Source organism: Rhinopithecus bieti, unplaced genomic scaffold, assembly GCF_001698545.2.
Source record: "Rhinopithecus bieti isolate Rb0 unplaced genomic scaffold, ASM169854v2 scaffold_444, whole genome shotgun sequence".
Lineage (NCBI taxonomy): Eukaryota > Metazoa > Chordata > Mammalia > Primates > Cercopithecidae > Rhinopithecus > Rhinopithecus bieti.
Window position 1 is genome coordinate 597,429 of NW_016803142.1, and position 19,739 is coordinate 617,167.

The 19,739-nt window shown below is 36.4% G+C and overlaps 1 protein-coding gene across 1 annotated transcript in view; it reads left to right on the forward strand.

The window, feature by feature from the left end:
• The first annotated feature begins 409 nt into the window (after nucleotides 1–409).
• The window catches only part of RIT2 (Ras like without CAAX 2), a 389,974-nt gene continuing 370,644 nt past the window's right edge, over nucleotides 410–19,739 (forward strand). Inside the window, exons 1-2 of the mRNA XM_017867188.1 lie at nucleotides 410–543; nucleotides 1,074–1,189. Of these exons, the coding sequence (XP_017722677.1) occupies nucleotides 1,087–1,189 (103 nt within the window). The 5' untranslated portion in view covers nucleotides 410–543; nucleotides 1,074–1,086. The remainder of the gene's footprint in view (nucleotides 544–1,073; nucleotides 1,190–19,739) is intronic.

Sequence of the window (19,739 nt, forward strand, 5' to 3'; positions counted from 1 at the left end):
AGCTTTAGAAAATAGACAGTAAACATGTTGGACATCATCATGTTGATTGAAAGACAGGATCTTATTATGATAATTAGGAATTATTGAAAACATTCTAAACCCTCTGTAGTTTAGAAGTTCTTTAGAGAAAAACAAAGACCGCAAAAGCTTTATAAGAATTCAAACGGGGAATAATAATTTGGACATTTAAAAATGTTCTTCTATAATCTTTTATGCTGGTACAGTTGTCAGTAAAAATATTTATCAGTTATCTCTTTCATGCTTGACAAAGTCCTTGTGATTTAGGTTGTTTCTCATAACTTAATGTAATGTAAACAAGCATGAGCCTTGTCCAAACGTGACAATGATCTAATTCAATTACCCGCCTATGTTAAACCTGCAACTGTCTAGTGAGCTGAACAATTCCTGTTAGCCGGCTATATTTCAGTAACACTGAAGATCCATCCTGATGAGCCCTGAGTTACTGTTCTGTTTTGTTTTTGTTTTGCTTTCCCATTTTCCCAGAATGAAAACTGCAATAGAAGAGTGATAAAATGCAAGACTGTAAGTAGAAGAAATCCTTAAAAGAAAATAGTATCTTTGAATTTGTACCTACAGAAGTCATCCTGTGAGACATAGCAACTCCTGTGTGGTCTCAGATTCACTCCATTCTAGCAGTCCAGCCTGAAAAGGGGTCGAATGTGTGTGTGCCACTAACAGCTGTGACTGTGCAGGAGGTAGGCAGGAAAGAGAAAGGGGAGAGACAGACAGTGAGGAAGGGAAATACAGAAAGAATCAGATGAGGGAGGAAATAAAAATTAGAGAGAGAGAGAGAGAGAGAGAGAGAGAGATTGTAGGAGACGTGAAAGAGTGAAGGATCGGAAGGAAGGGTGGGGGATGCAAAAGCCAGATTTTTATTGGAAGCAATTGAAGTGGTTGCTATGAGACCCGCTCGAGCGGAGGACCAGCAGCCAGCCCGACGCTGATGGTTCTTACCTCGTACTAAAACCTTTGCTTTGACACAGTTTTAGAGTTGCTTAATATTCGAGCAAGCACCTGACACGGGTGACTTTCTCCTTCTTTTTTTCCTCCAGTCCCTCGGGTAAGATGGAGGTAGAAAATGAAGCCAGCTGCTCCCCGGGCAGCGCATCAGGCGGGTCCAGAGAGTACAAGGTGGTAATGCTGGGAGCAGGGGGAGTTGGTAAAAGCGGTAAGTTTTCACACCAAATGCTGGGGAAGGAGGGACCTCTATAGAGACAGCTCTATAGAGTGAAACAAGAATGATATTGCTGATGCTGTTAGAGGTGAACTGTGGCAGTTGAGCATCTGGCAGGATGCTCCAAAGTGTCAGGACTGTTAAAGCTATGCTGATGAGTCAGGAGAATGCAGATAGCCAGTGATGATCCACAGAACTTTAAGAGGATAATTGTTTTCTTTGATTTCATGCTGGGTGATTTTTGCTTTTAGTGTATAGGTCTTTTTTTAATAATAAAAATGTGTATGAAATTGTCATGGCATGAGAAAAATGTGCTCCTATTCTAAAAAATCTTCAAATAAAGAAAGAAGTGCTATGAAAATTCAATTAAACACAGTTACAAACACAGACATATAGTCAGGATGATCAGTGTTGATTGTTGTGTTCTTTTCTTTCATTAGGAGGTTCTTTTTCCTCATCTATAGTCTGACATAGTGTGTGTGGGCTTTGAATATCAGAAAGAAAGTTGGTTTTTGGAAGTGGCAGTGATTTATGGAGTGATATTCATTTTGAGTCCTGTGCAGGGTGAGCAAACTAAACTTCGTGGTCAATTAAAGGAGAAAGATGAGGTGATAATAGAGATGAAGAATAATAAATTTGTTTTGGTACATAAAGAAGTGTCAGTTGTTGGGATTCTCGAGGAGCCTAAAAGGCCAAATATAAAAAAATTTAAAAAATAGATACATAGTAGTTTTTCAGGTTGATCAAATGTTAGATAGCTCGGAGCTATGGCTGTGACTAGAAAATAAATAAATACGGCTTTTTATATAAATATGAAATATCTCCACTGGGAATCTATCTTTGGGAATGCTAAAAGGCAGAAGCAATATTATAGTTAGCATGGACAATTCAATAGTTTTAGTGTTGACAAAAAAATTAAAAGTTGAAGACAACATTTTTGGCAGAAGAAACCAAAAAGCTGACAACTTTGGTGGATGGGTCCACAAGGGCTAAGAAAACTGAACAGTGAAGGAAGAGGAAGGAGATTGTAACTTTAGTGGACAGCAAAGTTAAAGATAGCAAGAAACATAAAATTCAGCACCCCTACCTCTTCTCCCCTACAAAAGAGAATTCTCATAAAAAATAAAAGAACTAGGTACATCTGAATGTGGTCAGTAGCAAAATGCAAATCAAAGTGAAAAAAAATATTCATCTCTCCTGGGGAGGCAAAACTGTGAAAGAAAAGCTTTGCAATTGTGTATAAATGAGGAATTTTTACACAGCTTTCTCCTCTAAATGTAATGATTTGAGAAGGAAGGAATCAAAATAGGGGAGAATTTAAGGAAAGAGGAAGGGATGGAGGAAGGATAGAGACAACATGATCTATATAATATGAAGTTATACTTTTTAAGAATTCAGTCAGATACAGTGAGGAAGAAAGAAATAAACAATGTGAGAATAAAATACTGAAGAAGAGAGAAAAACAGATCTAAAAAAAAAAAAAAAAACAGGCAAAAGGTCAATCCACATTAAATGCCACCAGCAGTTTGTGAGGTCAGGGAGATGCTGAAATAGTCGAAATAACGTACCTCCGTGTTGCTTCTGTCTGCTGGTGAGGTATTTGCTTTTTCACCAGGAGCTTGGGGGATGTGGGGATAGAGTGACTGGTTTTCAGCCTACTTCATTTTATTCCATGGTAATGAAACTTGGAGAAAGAGTTTTTGGACAGGAACATCCTTCAGCAACATACTTTTCTTGTGATATTGCTGATATTATAGTGGTGATGCCTTGTCTTCTATTTTGATCTCTCCCAAGTATTATTTGTGCTGACTGATCATTGTTACTGTTGCAATGACTATGGATTTTCAATGTGGCACATGGCCTACAGAGTGGCCTGGCTTGCTTTCATCTTTGCTTTGTACAATAGAATTCAATTCATAATTAAGTACTTGAACAAAACTTTTCCAGTGAAATGAAAAGACAGGAATGACAGGCTCATTCTCAGAGAAAGTTAAGGATATTTGAGGGTATAAACAGCTCAGTTGTATTGATTATATATAAATGGCAACCTTGGCTACCACACCAGACAATATTTCTCATACTACAGTTTCACACCTGAAAAATGCTGTCCTTATGACTAAATGTTTGAAATCACAGTGATAAAATCATCTGGTCCTTGGACTTTTCCTATGTGACTTATCTGATGTTATTATATCAGTATATAAACACTCAAGCACTGATTCTCCATATTAACCTTCTATTGAAGGTTAAAATATTTGCTTTCAAATGAGCTAAAAATATATATGGTTTATTTTATTTCATTTAAGCCTAGGCTGGGGTGCAGTGGCATGATCATGGCTCTAAAATATCTTTTAAAGGCTACTTTTCATATTGACGACTTAGATCAACAGAGGTATATGAAGGGATTGTATAACCCCATTACCATGGGTTGTGTGAAGAGATTTGCAGAAGAGATCTGCTCTTCTGAAGAAACTAAAGAAGATACATCAAGCTGCCATCTCTTTCCAATTCTGAGAGTCAAGTCCAAGTCAGCCTTAAACATGGATTAAAAACTCAATTTATGGTGACTATAATTTTTAAAATCTTGGAGATTTTCTATGTGTATTAATATCTATTCTTTTTTCTTTTTGTAGAGATGGGTTCTCACTAAGTTGCCCAGGCTGGTCTCAAACTTCTGGCCTCAAGCAATGCTGCTACTTCAGCCCCCCAGAGTGCTGGGGTTATAGGCACGAGCCATTGTGCCTGGCCTGAGAAATGTTTTTATCCAGGTTTTACCAAAATATTTTTTGAATATAAACTTTTAAAGAATTTGCAACTTTACTGAAATAGGAATTCCCACAAGATTTAAAATATGTCAAGTAATGAATGTACTTTATGTGAGGAATTTTAAACCACAAGTAATCAATAAAGTTTACTGAGCACGTATTATGCACAGTCCTATACTAGTTACTATAGAGAGGAAAAATGAAAGACATAGATGTTTATGAAGCCCCCATTGCATGGCAGGCATGGGTTACATGTATTTCATGCTTGTACTCAGTCCTAACCACAGTCAGAGTCGGTATTTCTATTTCACAGATGAGAAAAACAGAAGTCAGAAAAATGACTTGTGCCTGGTCATGGGGATAATAATTTAGAGTTGGGTGATGTTTTATCTAACTCTACTATATTGTGTTTAATACTCTGAGAAGAAAATAGAGTTGTATCACTCACTACTAAGAAGAAAACAGATCCATTGGTAATGCATTTCCTAGGTCTCGAATGTTACATTTAGAAGAGATCTTAACCGTCTAGACTATCACTTTGATTTATACATCTATGCCTCTTTAATCTTTAACCTAATTGGACACTATGCATAATAATTCTGTATAAATATATAATTTATATTTATATTTTATAACTAAAAATTATTTGTAATATTGTCCAAGAGTGTTACTAACTGCAGAGAAAACAGGGATACACAAGAATTATATGGACCATGGCCAAACTGAGGCGTTGAGAGTCGAAGAGACCTGCAAAGGTCATTTATACAGCAGTGGCAGAGTCAGATCCAGAATCCAGTCCTTCTGACACCACTGAAGCTGCTTTTCCATCACTCCCCAATTTTCAGAGTAAGCTGAATCAAAACTGCACTATACAAAGTAACAGATACATATACAAAGTAGCAGACGTTTAGGAGGAACAAGTATAGAGATCTAATGTATAGGATGAGGATTATAGGTAATAATATTTTATTTGGAATTTATGCTAATTAGTAGATTTTATTTTTTTATTTTTGTTTGTACATAGTAGGTGTATATATTATATATATATATATTTATGGAGTACATGAGATATTTGGATACAGGCATACAGTGTGTAATAATCACATCAGGGTATGGGGTATCCATCACCTCAAGCATTCATCATTTTTATGTGTTATAAATCTTTCATTATGCTTTTTTGTTACTTTAAAATGTACAATAATTTATTGGTGACAATAATAACCCGGTTGTGCTATCAAATGTTATATCTTATTCATTCCATCTAACCACAATTTTGTACCCATTAACCATCTCCACTCCCTCTTCCTACTACCCTTTCCAGCCTCTGGTAGCCATCATTCTATTACCTCCATGGACTAAATTGTTTTAATTTTTAACTTCCACAAATGAATGAGAACATGCAAAGTTTGTCTTTCTGTGTCTGGCTTATTTCACTTAACATAATGATCTCCATTTCCATGCATGCCGTTGCAAATGACTGGATCTCATTATTTTTTATAGCTGAATAGTATTCCATTGTGTATATGTACCATATTTCTTTTATTCATTCTTCTGTTGATGGACACGTAGGTTGCTTCCAAATCTTGACTATTGTTAACAGTACTGCATAAATTAGTAGATTTTAGCTGCTCTTACTACCACCCCCTATGAAATGTAGCTGTGTGAAATGATGGATATGCTAATTTGTTTTCCTATAGTAAATACTTTACTGTCTATACTTATCCCACAACATCATATTGTATACTTTAAATATACACAATAAAGTTTATTTAAAAAATAATGAAGTTAAGATTCATGATAAGAAAACTACTTAAGAAACAATACACATATAAATATACACACATTCAGTGAAATAACAATAAATGACAGTAGAATAGAAACTTACATGTATGGTGATTACAACTAAAAACAAAAGAAAATAACAAGAAAAGACCAATTATCCAATAAAGTTCAATATGTTCTTTTAGACTTCTCGTTTTGTTCCACTGCCCACCCACTCACCTACCCTCAAAAAAGTAAAATAAAATTAAAATTATCTCATGGTTACAGTTTTAAAGTTTTATGGAGTCTAAACAATCCTTACAACAGTTTTAAATATTGACCTTTGTCACTGTGGTTTGAAACAGCAAGACTGTTCCTCAGTGTCAGAGCATGATGAAATACTGCCTTCCTTGGCTTCATATCTGGTTCTCCAAGTTCAGAATCAAATTATTCAATAGATTTTATTCAATAATAATAGTATCTTATTTTCCAGGTATTTTGGAAAATACCTGCATTTGGGATTTATGCTAATTTAGTAGATTTTAATTTTATTGATTTTTTTATTTTTATGATTTCATAGTAGGTATATGTATATGTATTTATGGAGTACAGGAGATATGTGTATACAGGCATACACTTACGATAATAATCATGTTTTCAGATTTAAAGAATTTAAGATTCATAATGATCATATTTTGCAAAATAAGATATTATTGCATAAAATTAGGGTAAAAATAACATTTTACCTATTCTGTATTATGATCTTATTTGATCATAAAATAAGAAAGCAAGTAGGAGAGGTATCTGAGCACAGAAATATCAAAAGATTTTGTCTAAGAGTAACGGAAGTAGGAAAGTCAGAAAGTAAGGACTGGACATGAACTCAGGCTTTCTAAATCTAAGCTGTTTTTCTATCAAGTTGTGTGAGAAAATTAGAGAAAGGTTCCCAATGTCAGATGAGAACTGAATGTCCTTCTCTGGTCCCTAGGACACATCTTGAAATTATTTGGTGAAATGTTGTCTTAACTTACATCTTCAAGTGTGAAATATGTACGAAAACACTATGTAAGTCGTTGAGAAGGGAGGGGGTGTTATTCATAACTGTGATTTCAGGTGATTCCTGACCTCTGGGGGTGCACCATCTCATGGCGGAAACTTTGCTGTAACGTGTAATACAAAACAATAAGTTTATATTAGGCTTCTAATGTAAGAGCTTTGGAAACTCAGGATAAGGGATGGCTATAAGAGATGTGAAAGTTGAGAAGATATCACAGCATAGATGGTATTTAAATTGTGTCTTAAAGGATGAGGAGAATTTTTTTGATGCAGAAGAGGAAAAGTATAGGGAGATACGAGGAAGAGAATTGAACATAAACAGTGTATACAGGGGTACAAAGGGATGTGAAGGCTTATAATTTTTATTGGCAGGGTCTTGATAACTTAGTGTCTTTAAGGGGTAGTTGAAAAAATATCTTTTGAGATTTGCTCAATAGATGCCTTAGTTAACTGTGAAAAAGTTGACCAAAACAAATAAACTGAAAACACCAAAAGGATTACGGAACTCAGAATTTATTAGAATGTTTCCATTGTGAATTCTTTGTACAGGAAAAACTCTTTTGTAAAATAAACAAACGTATTCTCTCCCACGGCCATTTGCAATTTGTTGCCTCTGTAAATTCAGTTTCATGTACCAGGATTTTACAAAGAGAAAGCAGTAACAATATTTCTGAGGTAAGCAGAAAGCAGCACACAACAAATTCCTTCTACCTCAGTGAATTAGGAAAGCAGGTAGGAAATTGAGCCTTTATCTGATGAATTAAATCAACTCAAACAACCAAGTGCATAATTCATGTCCCAGAGCCTCTGTGTTGTACTTCATTAACAGAACTTTGAGTCTGACAAAGCTGAACAATTGTCACATCATGGCGATGCGTTATCCTAACCGTGTGCACTGTAGGGCAAAAGAAAAAAAATAAACAAGGGCAAAGTAAAAAGATTTTAAGATTTCAGTGCCTTCTGTTCTCACCCTTAATTGTTACCACCTCAGTTATACTGCAGACCATCATTCACTGTAATACTGTCAGGAAGCATTGGCCAAGAGGTCTAAATAAGGCTCAGCAAAAGAGTAAATTGGTATCTACTCACTCAAGTGATGATTGAAAACAGAATTCAAGCGATAAAAGGCTGTGATTGACAACATCTCCAAGATTATATGTGCTCTGTAGATTTTAAATTGAAGAAAGAGAGTTACTACAGCTCTACATGAGAACTATATGATATGTCTGCCCCGTCTATGACTGGAGATGAACGAGCATGTAATGATCCCTCAATGAGCCCACATGTTGCTAGGCTCCTTACGTTCACGCGTTTACTTTGGTGTTCTGATGGCTGATAGTCTGTTACATTCCTGCCTTCCTATACCCCTTGCCCTGCCTTGATCTTGTGAGGAAAGTATTACTGTCTGCATTTTATAAATGAGAAAACTGAGGTACACACACACACACACACACACACACACACACACACAAGTAATATGGCCCGAGGCACATAGATATTAAATGATGAACCTAATGTGCCTACACATGGATGTCTAAGTTCGATGTTTACGTTATTTTTATTTTCTCACCTGAAAGTTTTTATTTTTTGAAGACGTGATGCAGTGAACCTGAGTTCTAACTTCAGCTGCATTTTCATCCATGTATTTTAAACACCACACAAAATCATCTATATGAAAATATTTTAATATTTTTAATTTTCTACACAAACAATGGAGAGTGCTACCCTTATTAGATGGGGTAGTGGGTGGCATGAGGAACTCTGACTAAACATTTTAGCGTACAGGTGCCAAACACTGGTTTGTTCTTGTCTATTCAGATACCCCGGGGGCCTCAACCACATAGAGAGAAAGTGACAATTCCTTTCAACTTGAGAAAACCAGTAATTATAGGAATTTATTGATCCTATAATTCCTGGGATCATGCTAACAAAGAAAGTAAACAGGGTGCTGAATAAACCACACAGATTTTTGAAATTAGGTGCTGATTTACTTAGGGAAGCATATTTTCTTTAAACATATACATTTGGGAATAATTAATAGAAATCGACAAAAAAAAGTGTGTGTGTGTGTGTGCACTCGCACAAGCATGCATGCACGCACGTGCACCTAGACCTGTGAAAAGCCCACAGATATGACCAAGAGTTAGACACAGCCTCTGCCCTGTCCACAAGATGTATAGACTGACTTGTGAGACAATGATAGAGATGTATGGGAAGTATTTTGGAAGCAATGAGAACTATGGCTTAGGAAGTTAAAATGACCTACCATACAATGTTCAGCTGTTCATCTGTAGCACTGGGACTAGAGTCTCCTGACTTTCTGGAGTATGATTTTTTCCAATAGGCCATGTCGCCTCCCATAAACCAGCATGCAATCTCACTAGAGATCAAGCTGCTGTCTATGACTGATTATTTCTGTGTGTATGTGTGTTTGCAGTGTGGTGGGATTGCAACTGTACACACTGACAGACGGTGGTCCTCTGTACTGCTCACACACTTGCAAGGTGCACTCTTATCAATGACTCTGACTGTTTGCAAAGCCCATCAATGATATCAGCTCGGTCACTTGGGCTTTGCTCATAAATACCAGTTTTCTGGTGACCCTGACCAAACAGTGCCATCTGTCCTTTTCGTTGCTCAGCAGGGACCAGTTAAGTGCCATTGCTAGTCACTCTGCCAGACCATCATTTCTATCCTTTCTGCCTAGTATAATTCTACTTCAGCTAGCACCACAACGTCAGCATGAGAATATTGATAGTTCTAGTCCCCATACACTCCAAGCACTTCAGCATCCTGCCACTGCCAAGTGTATTGGGCAGATAGAAACCTGATTCTTGCCAAAGTATGCGTGAAGGATGTAAAGCTGAAGGGGCAGTGGGGGATGGGGCCTGCCTGGAGATGTTGCATTGAAAAGGAAATCAGAGAGAAAACTAGATTTGCAGTCCCAGGAAAAAATCTTTAATTGAACTGAAATGAGATAGTGTAGATAATTTGTGGTCTTAACAACGGAACACCGAATAAAGATTTTTAACTATTATAGTTAGAGAAGTTGTGGTGGTGGTGGATGAGGGAAGTCCTTTATCAGAAGATTTCTTGGATATGTGAAAGTCAATGTTTGGGTAGTTATTTATTGAATGAATCAGAAGTCCTTAGACACTTTACCAGTTCACAGTCCCTCTTAATATGCTTTAAAATGAGCAATAAATTGTGTTTGTGTTCACACATCTGTGTGCATTCACAAAAGAGGAATGTTTCTTGTTTCATCCAAACTATTATTCTTTCAATTTCTTCCTGCAATGAATGGCAAAATAAAAGTGAACACTTCTTAGTTTTGCATATACCTGATCCTTTTCAAAATGCACTAAATATTTTAATTTATTAAATCTCACTAAACCCAGTAGTGTGGGTGTGGTTAATATCCCTAATTAATAGATGAGAATAGTAAAGCTTGAAGATGGTGAGTAATTCACTCAGGAACCCAGAGTCCGAGGTGACAATGCAGAACTCAGTCACTGCCAGAGCTGAGGCCCTTAGCCATTGTCCACTGTGCTCCTCACCATGCATTCTTTTGATCAACCTTTGATCTGTAGAATGAAGGCCTACCACAGAAGTGATGACATAATAATGTGAACTGGGGGTTTGGGTAACCTAGGAAATCCATATTTGTCTTTTCTCATCTGTAAAATGGGGATGACAATAATAACTATGATAACAGTTCATACTCAGAATATTAATGACATAGCCTGGCACAAACTGTGGGACAATGTTTATAACATAAACGGGTAGCTTTGTTTTTAATTATTTACCCTTAATAGCACTTGACGTTGCACAGGTCACTTAAGCTCGTTGAGTCTCCGTTTTCCTCATTAAAGGCTTTAATTAAGATATCCTCAGAGAATTGCTGGGTAGGTGACACTGGAAAATATTAAATAAAAACTATAGTTCATAGTGCCCAATATTACACCTTCATTAAAACCACTCACTCCCTCCCTCCCTCCCTCCCTTCCTTCCTCCCTTCCTGTCTTCCTCCCTTCCTCCCTCCCTTTTTTTTTTTCCTTTCTTCCTCCTTCCTTCTATGCCTCCACCTAAGGCAGTTTACCTCTGTAATATAGGGAAGAGTAGTGACACATCTTTCAGACAGGTCCTAGGAAAATACAATTTGTGCTGAATATTGTAAAACTGCCATCGTATATGCACCTGCTCTCTTCCTGTTCTTGCTCTCTAGATCCTTATATTGATTAGTTTCTGCTTTGGTCTCTTGAGTGGTAATTTCAGTGACAGTAATAACAGTGGTTTACTTGTTACATTAGTAAACAATCCCTTTATTCATCCTAATTGACCCATACCACACATAAACACGCACACACACACACACACACAGACACACAGAGTGCACTGCCTGTTAGAGAAAGGATTGGAGGACAATTGCCTGCTACAGTAGCCCACAAAGAGCCTGATGAGAGGGGCTATGGCTTTTAACAGAGCATACCTCTGCTTGAATCGAGACTGAAATTAATTTTTCCAATATGTGTATTGTTTTAATAAAATTTGAGTAATATGACACGTCTTCCATTCTCCATATTAGCAACACTGAACATTTAAAGGGAAAGAGTCATATGTAATGGTTGCAGGAAAAGCTAATAATAAGCTACATGGATACAGATTTTTGTTTAATTGAAGAAATCAGGCTCTTTATTTAGTAGCAAAAAGGATACATCTTTTATTTGAAATTGTAAAAACTTTAGCTAATTGATTCCTGCCTATTTATTTATTTATTTATTTACTGTTTAGAAATATATCTTACTTTATTCCAACATCATTATCTTAGGACTGAAAACAGTGGAAAAACATTAGGGATTTTATATGGGCAAATTCTGAGTAACAGAATTCTGGAACACCTCAGCGTCTTTTATTTTCCTCTTTCATTTTTAATTGACAAGCAATAATCATATGTATTTATGTGTTATTTTGATAGGTGTATACAATGTGTAATGATCAAATAATGGTAATTAGGATATCTATCACCTCAAACATTTATTACTTCTTTGTGCTGTGAACATTAAAATCGTCTCTAACTTTGGAAAATACACAATAAATTATAGCCAACCACATTCATTATACAGCGCTGTGGAACACCAGAACTCATTCCTCCCATCTAGCTGTGATTTTGCATCTGTTAACCAAACTCTCCCCATCCTACCCTCCCTCTCTCTTCCCAGTCTCTAATGACCACAGTTCTACTTCTATGATATCAACTTCTTTAGACTTCACTTACAAGTGAGAACTTTTGGTATTTATCTTTCTATGCCTGATTTAGTTTACTTAACGTAACGTCCTCCAAGTTCATCCATGTTGCGGCAAATGACAGGATTTCATTCTTTTTTCATGTCTGAATAGCATTCCATGTGTATGTATATGACATTTCCTTTATCCATTTATCTGTTGATGGGCATTCAGGTGTATTCCGTATCTCAGTTATTGTGCATAGTGGTGCAATAAACTTGGGGGTGTAAGTATCCTTTTGACATACTGACTCCCTTTTCTTTAGATAAATATCCAGTAGTGGAATTTCTTCTATCATCTTTTAAATCCCCGTGTCTCACTCTTACCTGCTCTTCATACCACCGTCAGTTTGTCCTGAAATACCCTTTTGATTCTTCTCCTCCTCTAACAACTAAGATATCTTACTCTATTCCAACACCACCGTTTTAGAATTGCAATAGACCCAGATATGTCCTTCCATCACTGTCATCTGTCTTCTAGACAAACTATTTTGCTTTCTGTTCCCCAGATTCTTAGGACTTTTTTCTTGTATTCTTTACAAAGTTATTTTAAAATAAGCTCTCACCTCCTTTGCCTCAATTTGTTCAATTTGATCTGTCCTTTCAGATTCCGCACAAGTACTTCTTGCTCTTTAATATCTTCCCTGTCTACTCCAGTCTAATATCTTCTCTCTTCTTTATAACACTTAAAATTCTTTCTGATTATTATCCCTTCCAATAACTATTTACAATTATTCAGTTTCCTTGAGCATCTGGCTTGTGGTCTTACATGTTATTTAAATTTTGAATTTGTATTTCATTTGTTATCTCTTCATATTTAATTTTCCTGTTTTAATAGCAAATTCATGAAGAGTAGGAAATAGATTTTATATTGTCTTTCTTTTCCCATGATACTTATGGGAGTAAAGCTTCAAAAATATTTATAAACATAATACCCTTCTTTCATCTTTGAGGAAATTCAGAGAGTAAGACACCAGGCATATGTATTAAAATAAAACTAAGCAATATCCTAAAAGTTCACAATAGAGCCACGAAAAATAGAGAAAGAAACTGGCACCATGAGAGAAGAGGCAGGTATGTGAGTATAGGGTAAGGGTGTGGCTTGGGAACAACCTAGACTCAGGCCAGCGTTAACAGTCTTTGGTGACAATGGATTTGAAGGCGAATAAGCCCAGCCAGTGTTGAAGATGTTCAGAAACACAAATAGACCACAGGAAGTTCATCCATCAAAACATGGCAGATAGTCACAAACAAGTAAAATATAAATGCTGAGTTAAGGGCCGGGCACGGTGGCTCACGCCTGTAATCCCAGCACTTTGGGAGGCCGAGGTTGGTGGATCACTTGAGGCCAGGAGTCAGAGACCAGCCCGGCCAACATGGTGAAACTCCGTCTCTACTGAAAATACAAAAATTAGCCGGGTTTGGTGGTGCACTCCTGTAGTCCCAAGCTGGACAACAGAGCGAGACTTTGTCTCCAAAAAGAAAAATAATAAATAAATAAATAAATGCTGAACTAAAAAGAACTGAGCATGCACCAGCAGATGGAATCAGAAGCAGTGTACACATTCCTTGAAAGCCAAAGATTATGATAGCTGACAGCCAAATACATATGAAACAATGAAAGTAACTCATGTTTATTTCACAAACCTTTTCCCACTGGCATCAGAACTTGTGACTACTCTCGGCGGGGCGGCAGGGGGAGGTTTCCTGAGGGTTGGAGTGGGCAGACGAATATTTTATAAAATGTTCTGAGAAGATCTCAGCAAATAAGACTGCAGAACATTGTTTACCCCCATGGTTCTAAGTTCAAAATGTTTACTAACGTAACAAAGAACAATTGTTTCTTGGTCAACACTAAGAAAAACTGAGGTAGATTGTAGTTGAAACAATGAATTCAGAATTAGCCACAAGTTTCTACCTATGTTTCCCGGGAGGGTAAAAATCATTCTGCATAAGATTTAATTTTAATTTTGATAAGAGGAAATCCCAAGAAGAGAAGACCATAGAATCTCCAATAAGACTAGATTCTAATCAAAGCATCACTTCTCCCTGATGTCAGGAAGCTCTAAAATCAAGAAGGCAAAACCTATTTCATAGGCCAAGTTGTTGCCATTTTTAGAAAACAAACAAAACAACAACAAAATAAAAAGCAAATAAACATACAGAAAACAACTTTGCTCTCTAGGATTAAAAGTTTTCTTTCCTATTTTGTCTACTTTTTGTTTAGCTAGCTACTTACTCTTTTCTACTTGCTTTGTCATAATGAATGAACTTAAACGATCTAATATCAGCTTTCACACTTTCTTTAGAGCCACCCCACAAAAGCCTTTTATATTTTTTCTGCCCTTAAAAAAATTTGCCTTCCACTTCATCACAGAAAAGCAAACTGAAAACATTTTTACCTAAAATACTTTGCTATGACAAGAATACAAGTGGTCTGCCACTCTTAGCTTATTTATATATTTTTTGAGTGTAATTCTGAGACAGCTTGGCATGTTTGAAACAGCAGGGACTTTTAAGAGGGACAGGTATGCATTGAAATTCAGTTCTCCCACTAATAAATCAAGTGACTTTGCTGATTCTTCCTCTTCTTCTAGATCTCTTAATGTTGCAGGACACAGAGCTTCTTCTCATTTTAATTTCCTACGGTATTTTATCCAGTCACATGGCTTCAATGTAATTTTTATACCTTTATGTCTTTGTATTAAATTAAATTTATATCTAGACTACATTTATATCTAAATTTATATCTGGATAATTAGACGTAATTAAAATGACAAAAATTTAAAAAGACTACAATGCTAATGGAGAGGCAGGATATAATGAGAGTATGAATTCATACAGTCACCATACAAAATAATTTGACACTCTGTACCAAGATGAAGAAATATGTAACTTGATCAGATGATTTAATGGGTCTACTCCTAGCTATATATACTCAAAAGAAATTCACATAGGTATGAACAAAGAGGCATGGTCAGAATATTTACAGTGGCATTATTCCCAATATCTTCAATTAAAAGTCTACGTGTTCATTACTATGAGTGAATCAATTGTGTTAGAATTTATATATATACACACACATTAATTACACATAGAAAATATATATATGTGCATATATTCATGTGTAAATGCACATACACACATATATGTCTGTGCATGTGTGTGTATATACATACATACACACAAAAAAGGTAAAGATCACCTAGGAAGGCTCCTTTCAAGGGAGGGAGGAGGCAGTGATTGAGAGAGACACTGGAGGATTTTGAAGTCCAGAAATGCAGACTAAAATTGCCCAAAACTAAACCACTGATCTTCTTTTCAAACTTGTTTACCCCCAGCCTCCCTCAGATCAACTGATAGCAACTCCATCTTTCCAATTGCGCAGGCACAAAACATTGGCCTGATGCTTTACTCCTCTCTTTCCTTCATACGTCCACATCCAATTCATAAGTAATTTCCTTGGTTTTGTCTTCTATGTATATCCAGAGGTATCCTTTTTTCAACACTCAATTGTGAATTGAATTCTAACTTACCATCCTCTTTTGCCTGTATCTACAGTTTTGCACTAACCCTTCTGCATGTTTCAATTGTCTCCTACAATTTATTAACACAGCAGCTAGAGTGGTCCTTTCAAGCTGCAAGTCAGATCTTGTCATTACTGTGCTTTAAACTCTACCATGGCTCTTGCTTCACTCACAGCACTTTTAACAGCCGATGTCACTTCTGTGATCTCATGTCCTACTAACCTCCCTCTTGCTCTCCCTACTTCAGAAATACCAGCTTCTGTGCTGTTCCTAAAATATGCCAGACAGGCACACTTCCCTTTTAGGGTTTTTGTGTTAGCTTTTCCCTCTGCCTGGGAGAGTTTTCTCCAGATATCTGCTTGGCTTACTCTATCTTTTTCAAGCATCTCTCTCCTACTGTCGCATCAATGGACCTGTCTGCACCAGCCTATTCTATTGGAAAACCTCACCTTCCTACCACATCCAAATCTCCCTTTCTTTGGTCTACTTTTTTCTTTCTATAGCACCTATTGCTTTCCAATGTAATAACCGATTATGTTACTAGTTACTGTTGGCCTTCCCCAGCACTGAAATGTCTGTTTTATTCTCCCAACTGCCTAGTGAATAAATGAAATGAAGTTACCTACACTTGTGAAGCTTCAATGTATTACTCTAAAGTATGGAAAATAATACCAGCCTTGCCAATGGGTTATGAGATTTAGGGCAGTAACAGTAGAGGTGAGAAGTGATAAGACTCTAGTTATATTTTGAAAGAAATGCCAAAAGCATTTAGTGATTGATAGGAGAGTGTTGTGGGCCTAAGCCAAAAATGATTTTGTCATCAATAGAAATGGATTATTGTATGCAAATTTGTCAGAAAGAAAAACCCTGCAAGATTGTTCTTTTAATGTTATGCAGCAAAAGAGAGCATACGTGGCTCTTGATATTATAGACAGACAAAATACAAAAATACACATGCTTATGATCTTCTGATGCTTATACTCCCATTGAGTTTAAGACTTTTTGAACCAGAACCTATACTGTAGGGGAAATATGAAGATTAAATTTAATAATCCAAATAAACAAGTGTCATCTGTATATAGGTATGTGATAAATGTCTGAAGTTTTTTTATTATTATATTAATGACAAGACTGATAGTTTATATTAATAAAAAGAATGATAGTTAAAGTGAGGAAGAAATACATTAATATATATAAGATTAAAATGCAAACTTACATTTAAGTATTTTAAATGAAAAGGGAGTAAATAAAAACTTGTTTATAGATCTTTATAACCTTGGAAATCACACTCTATTAAGGAGGTTTAAACTGAATCATTCATTTATTTAATATGCAGTATAGATGGATTGAGTTCTATAGCTTTCCAGCCATCATTCTGGATGCTAGAGTCATAGAACTAGCCCAAGCCCACACCTTCAGAAAGGCAAAGAGAGACAAATGATAAGGAAATTACAATTAGCAAAGCATCAGAGCTGATCTTGTTAGTGCTCTTTTTCTGATTACCTTTTCCACATAAATTTGCTATATATGATTTACCTAGAGCCAGAATAGAAAATCAGAAGACTTCATCTCCCCTTTCCTTAAAATTATATGCCAACAGCATAGAGGTTTTCTTAGGAACATAGGCCAGATGTTGCCATCCTGTTTCTCCATTTCATCCCAAATATTGACATGATTGTTCATTCCTCTGAGGTTGGGTTTGTTTTGTATAGTATGTGCTTAAGAGCAAAGATTTAAGATCTTGCTACCAGCATTTAAATCCTGGTCAATTCTTTCAGTAATGTTGTGATCATGGGCATATCACTCAGCATCTCCGAATCTTGGTTTTCTTCTCTGTCAAATGGGGTTGGTAGTACAATGGCCTTCGAATCAATTAGTGAATAGGCTTCCAATGAATTCATGTAAATAAAATCCTGAAACAGTCCCTGCACTTCCTCATAAGCACTAGTTATTGTCCTTGTGGTTGTTATTGTTGCTATTGTTATTGTAACCATTATGTCTTTGCAAAATCCCTATTCTGCCCTATCCAGGCTGATAATTATGTTTTCTACATTTTTCTCTAAGACTGAGATGACTTTATTCTCCCTTACTTCAATAAAAGCATTTATTATTTACGTCGCTATGTGTTACAACTATTCTCTCTTTATCTAGGGTGAAAAGATTCATGCAATCCTAAGCAAATGGGCTTATAAGGAGGGGAACCAAAGGCTGCTTTTGCTAAAGATTTTCTAGGAAATAAAGTGCCTTCTGATTTCTAAACTCCTGGTTCTTCCCAGAAAGGAAGAGACATGTTTCTGCCATTTTTGAAAACTCTGACGATAAAAGGTTATTACCTAGAATCATTCTGATCCCTCAGAAAAGGACTTTCTAATACAACTTCCAACACTGCAAGTTTCTCATGCAGAAAACCTTTAGACACAAGTGAATTCAAAAGAGAATTTAAGGAACCAGGTTATAGCTTCAGTATTTTGTTCAATTTGAGCTTATCCTGGAAGGTCACACATTTTACATCTCTTTGAGCTGCTCTCCCCATCACTCCCAGCATGTGCTATCATTTTTAATTTTCAAGTTTTATAGCTAACACTTGAGCTACACCAGCTAATATCTAGCTAACTAATAAGGTCCTCTGCTTCCACCTTTATTGATTAATCATCTGTTGGAGTTTTTAATATCCATTTGTGTTTAATATGCTGATATTAAAAATGCCTCTTTCCTGAAAGTGATGGATGGTCTTCCAAAGGACAGGACTTTGGTTATGATTTATGTAATAGCGAGTTCACTGGAGTCTGGCTGGAAAACTACCCTTGGAGATCATTGTAATAAAGAGCTCTGTAGCAACACTTTTCAGGTCTTTAAAAGCTGTCTGGTGGATAAAGTTACTATGTATTCAGATTTCTATATAGACCTTCTAGCATCAGCCTCCAATAAAACTCACCCAATGGGAATTATTGTTTCCTTATACAAACCCTTTGCTCCAGACAAAAGGACCTTTCCATTGTCTCCCAAGTATACCTTACATCTCTATACATAACTTTTGCATAAGATATTCTACTCTTTTCCAAAAGCTTTCTGGAATTTCCTCTGCCTATTTTAATTTCATTTGTTCTTCAAGAACTAAAAGATAAATATCCAAACCCACAGTAATTTATTCTCCCTCTCAGTATTTCTATTTTTTGCTGTCTGTGCTATTTATTTAACATTTAACATATTCGGATTTGTATATTTAACCTTCTCTGTGTATGTCCTGTCTTTTCTCTATAATATAAACTCCTGTAAGTTAAGTTTTATATGCTCTATACCCTATGCCAGTACTTCTCAAATTGTCGCTCCCTGGTCCTCAGCAGCTGTAGCATCTAGGAACTTGTTAGAAATACAAATGTTCACACCCCACGTCAGACCTACATAATAAGAAACTCTAAGGGGTGTTTTCAAACTTCCCCATATAATTATATTGTATAGCAGTTTGAGAATCCCTAGACTACATTATGCTACTTTCTCTCTTTCTCATGATAGCAAGGACTCAAGATATACTGGACACTTGCATATTTGTTAGTCAAAATTAGTTTCTTCTAATTCTAAACTACAGCTAACACCCTTTGGATAGGATCAAAGACACACCTCTTTCTTTCCTTTTTTTTTTTTGAAACGGAGTCTCTCTCTGTCGCCCAGGCTGGAGTGCAGTGGCTGGATCCTGCAAGCTCCGCCTCCCGGGTTTACGCCATTCTCCTGCCTCAGCCTCGCGAGTAGCTGGGACTACAGGCGCCCGCCACCTCGCCTGGCTAGTTTTTTGTATTTTTTAGTAGAGACAGGGTTTCACCGTGTTAGTCAGGATGGTCTCGATTTCCTGACCTCGTGATCCGCCCGTCTCGGCCTCCCAAAGTGCTGGGATTACAGGCTTGAGCCACGGCGCCCGGCCAGACACACCTCTTTCTAAGCATCAAGCTCGTTTCTCCACTTTATACCTTCATTACATTTTTCTCTCAGTCTATTAGATTTTGTTTTTAGCATCGTATTTTCTCAAAGAACTCAAAATTTAGCATAAAATATACTTATTCAAGAAACTGTGGCATAAATGATTGTATCAATTATGTTAAGTAATTTCCCTAGAATTTTAGTGGTTTTTTTTTTTTTTTTTTTTTTTTTTTTTTTTTTT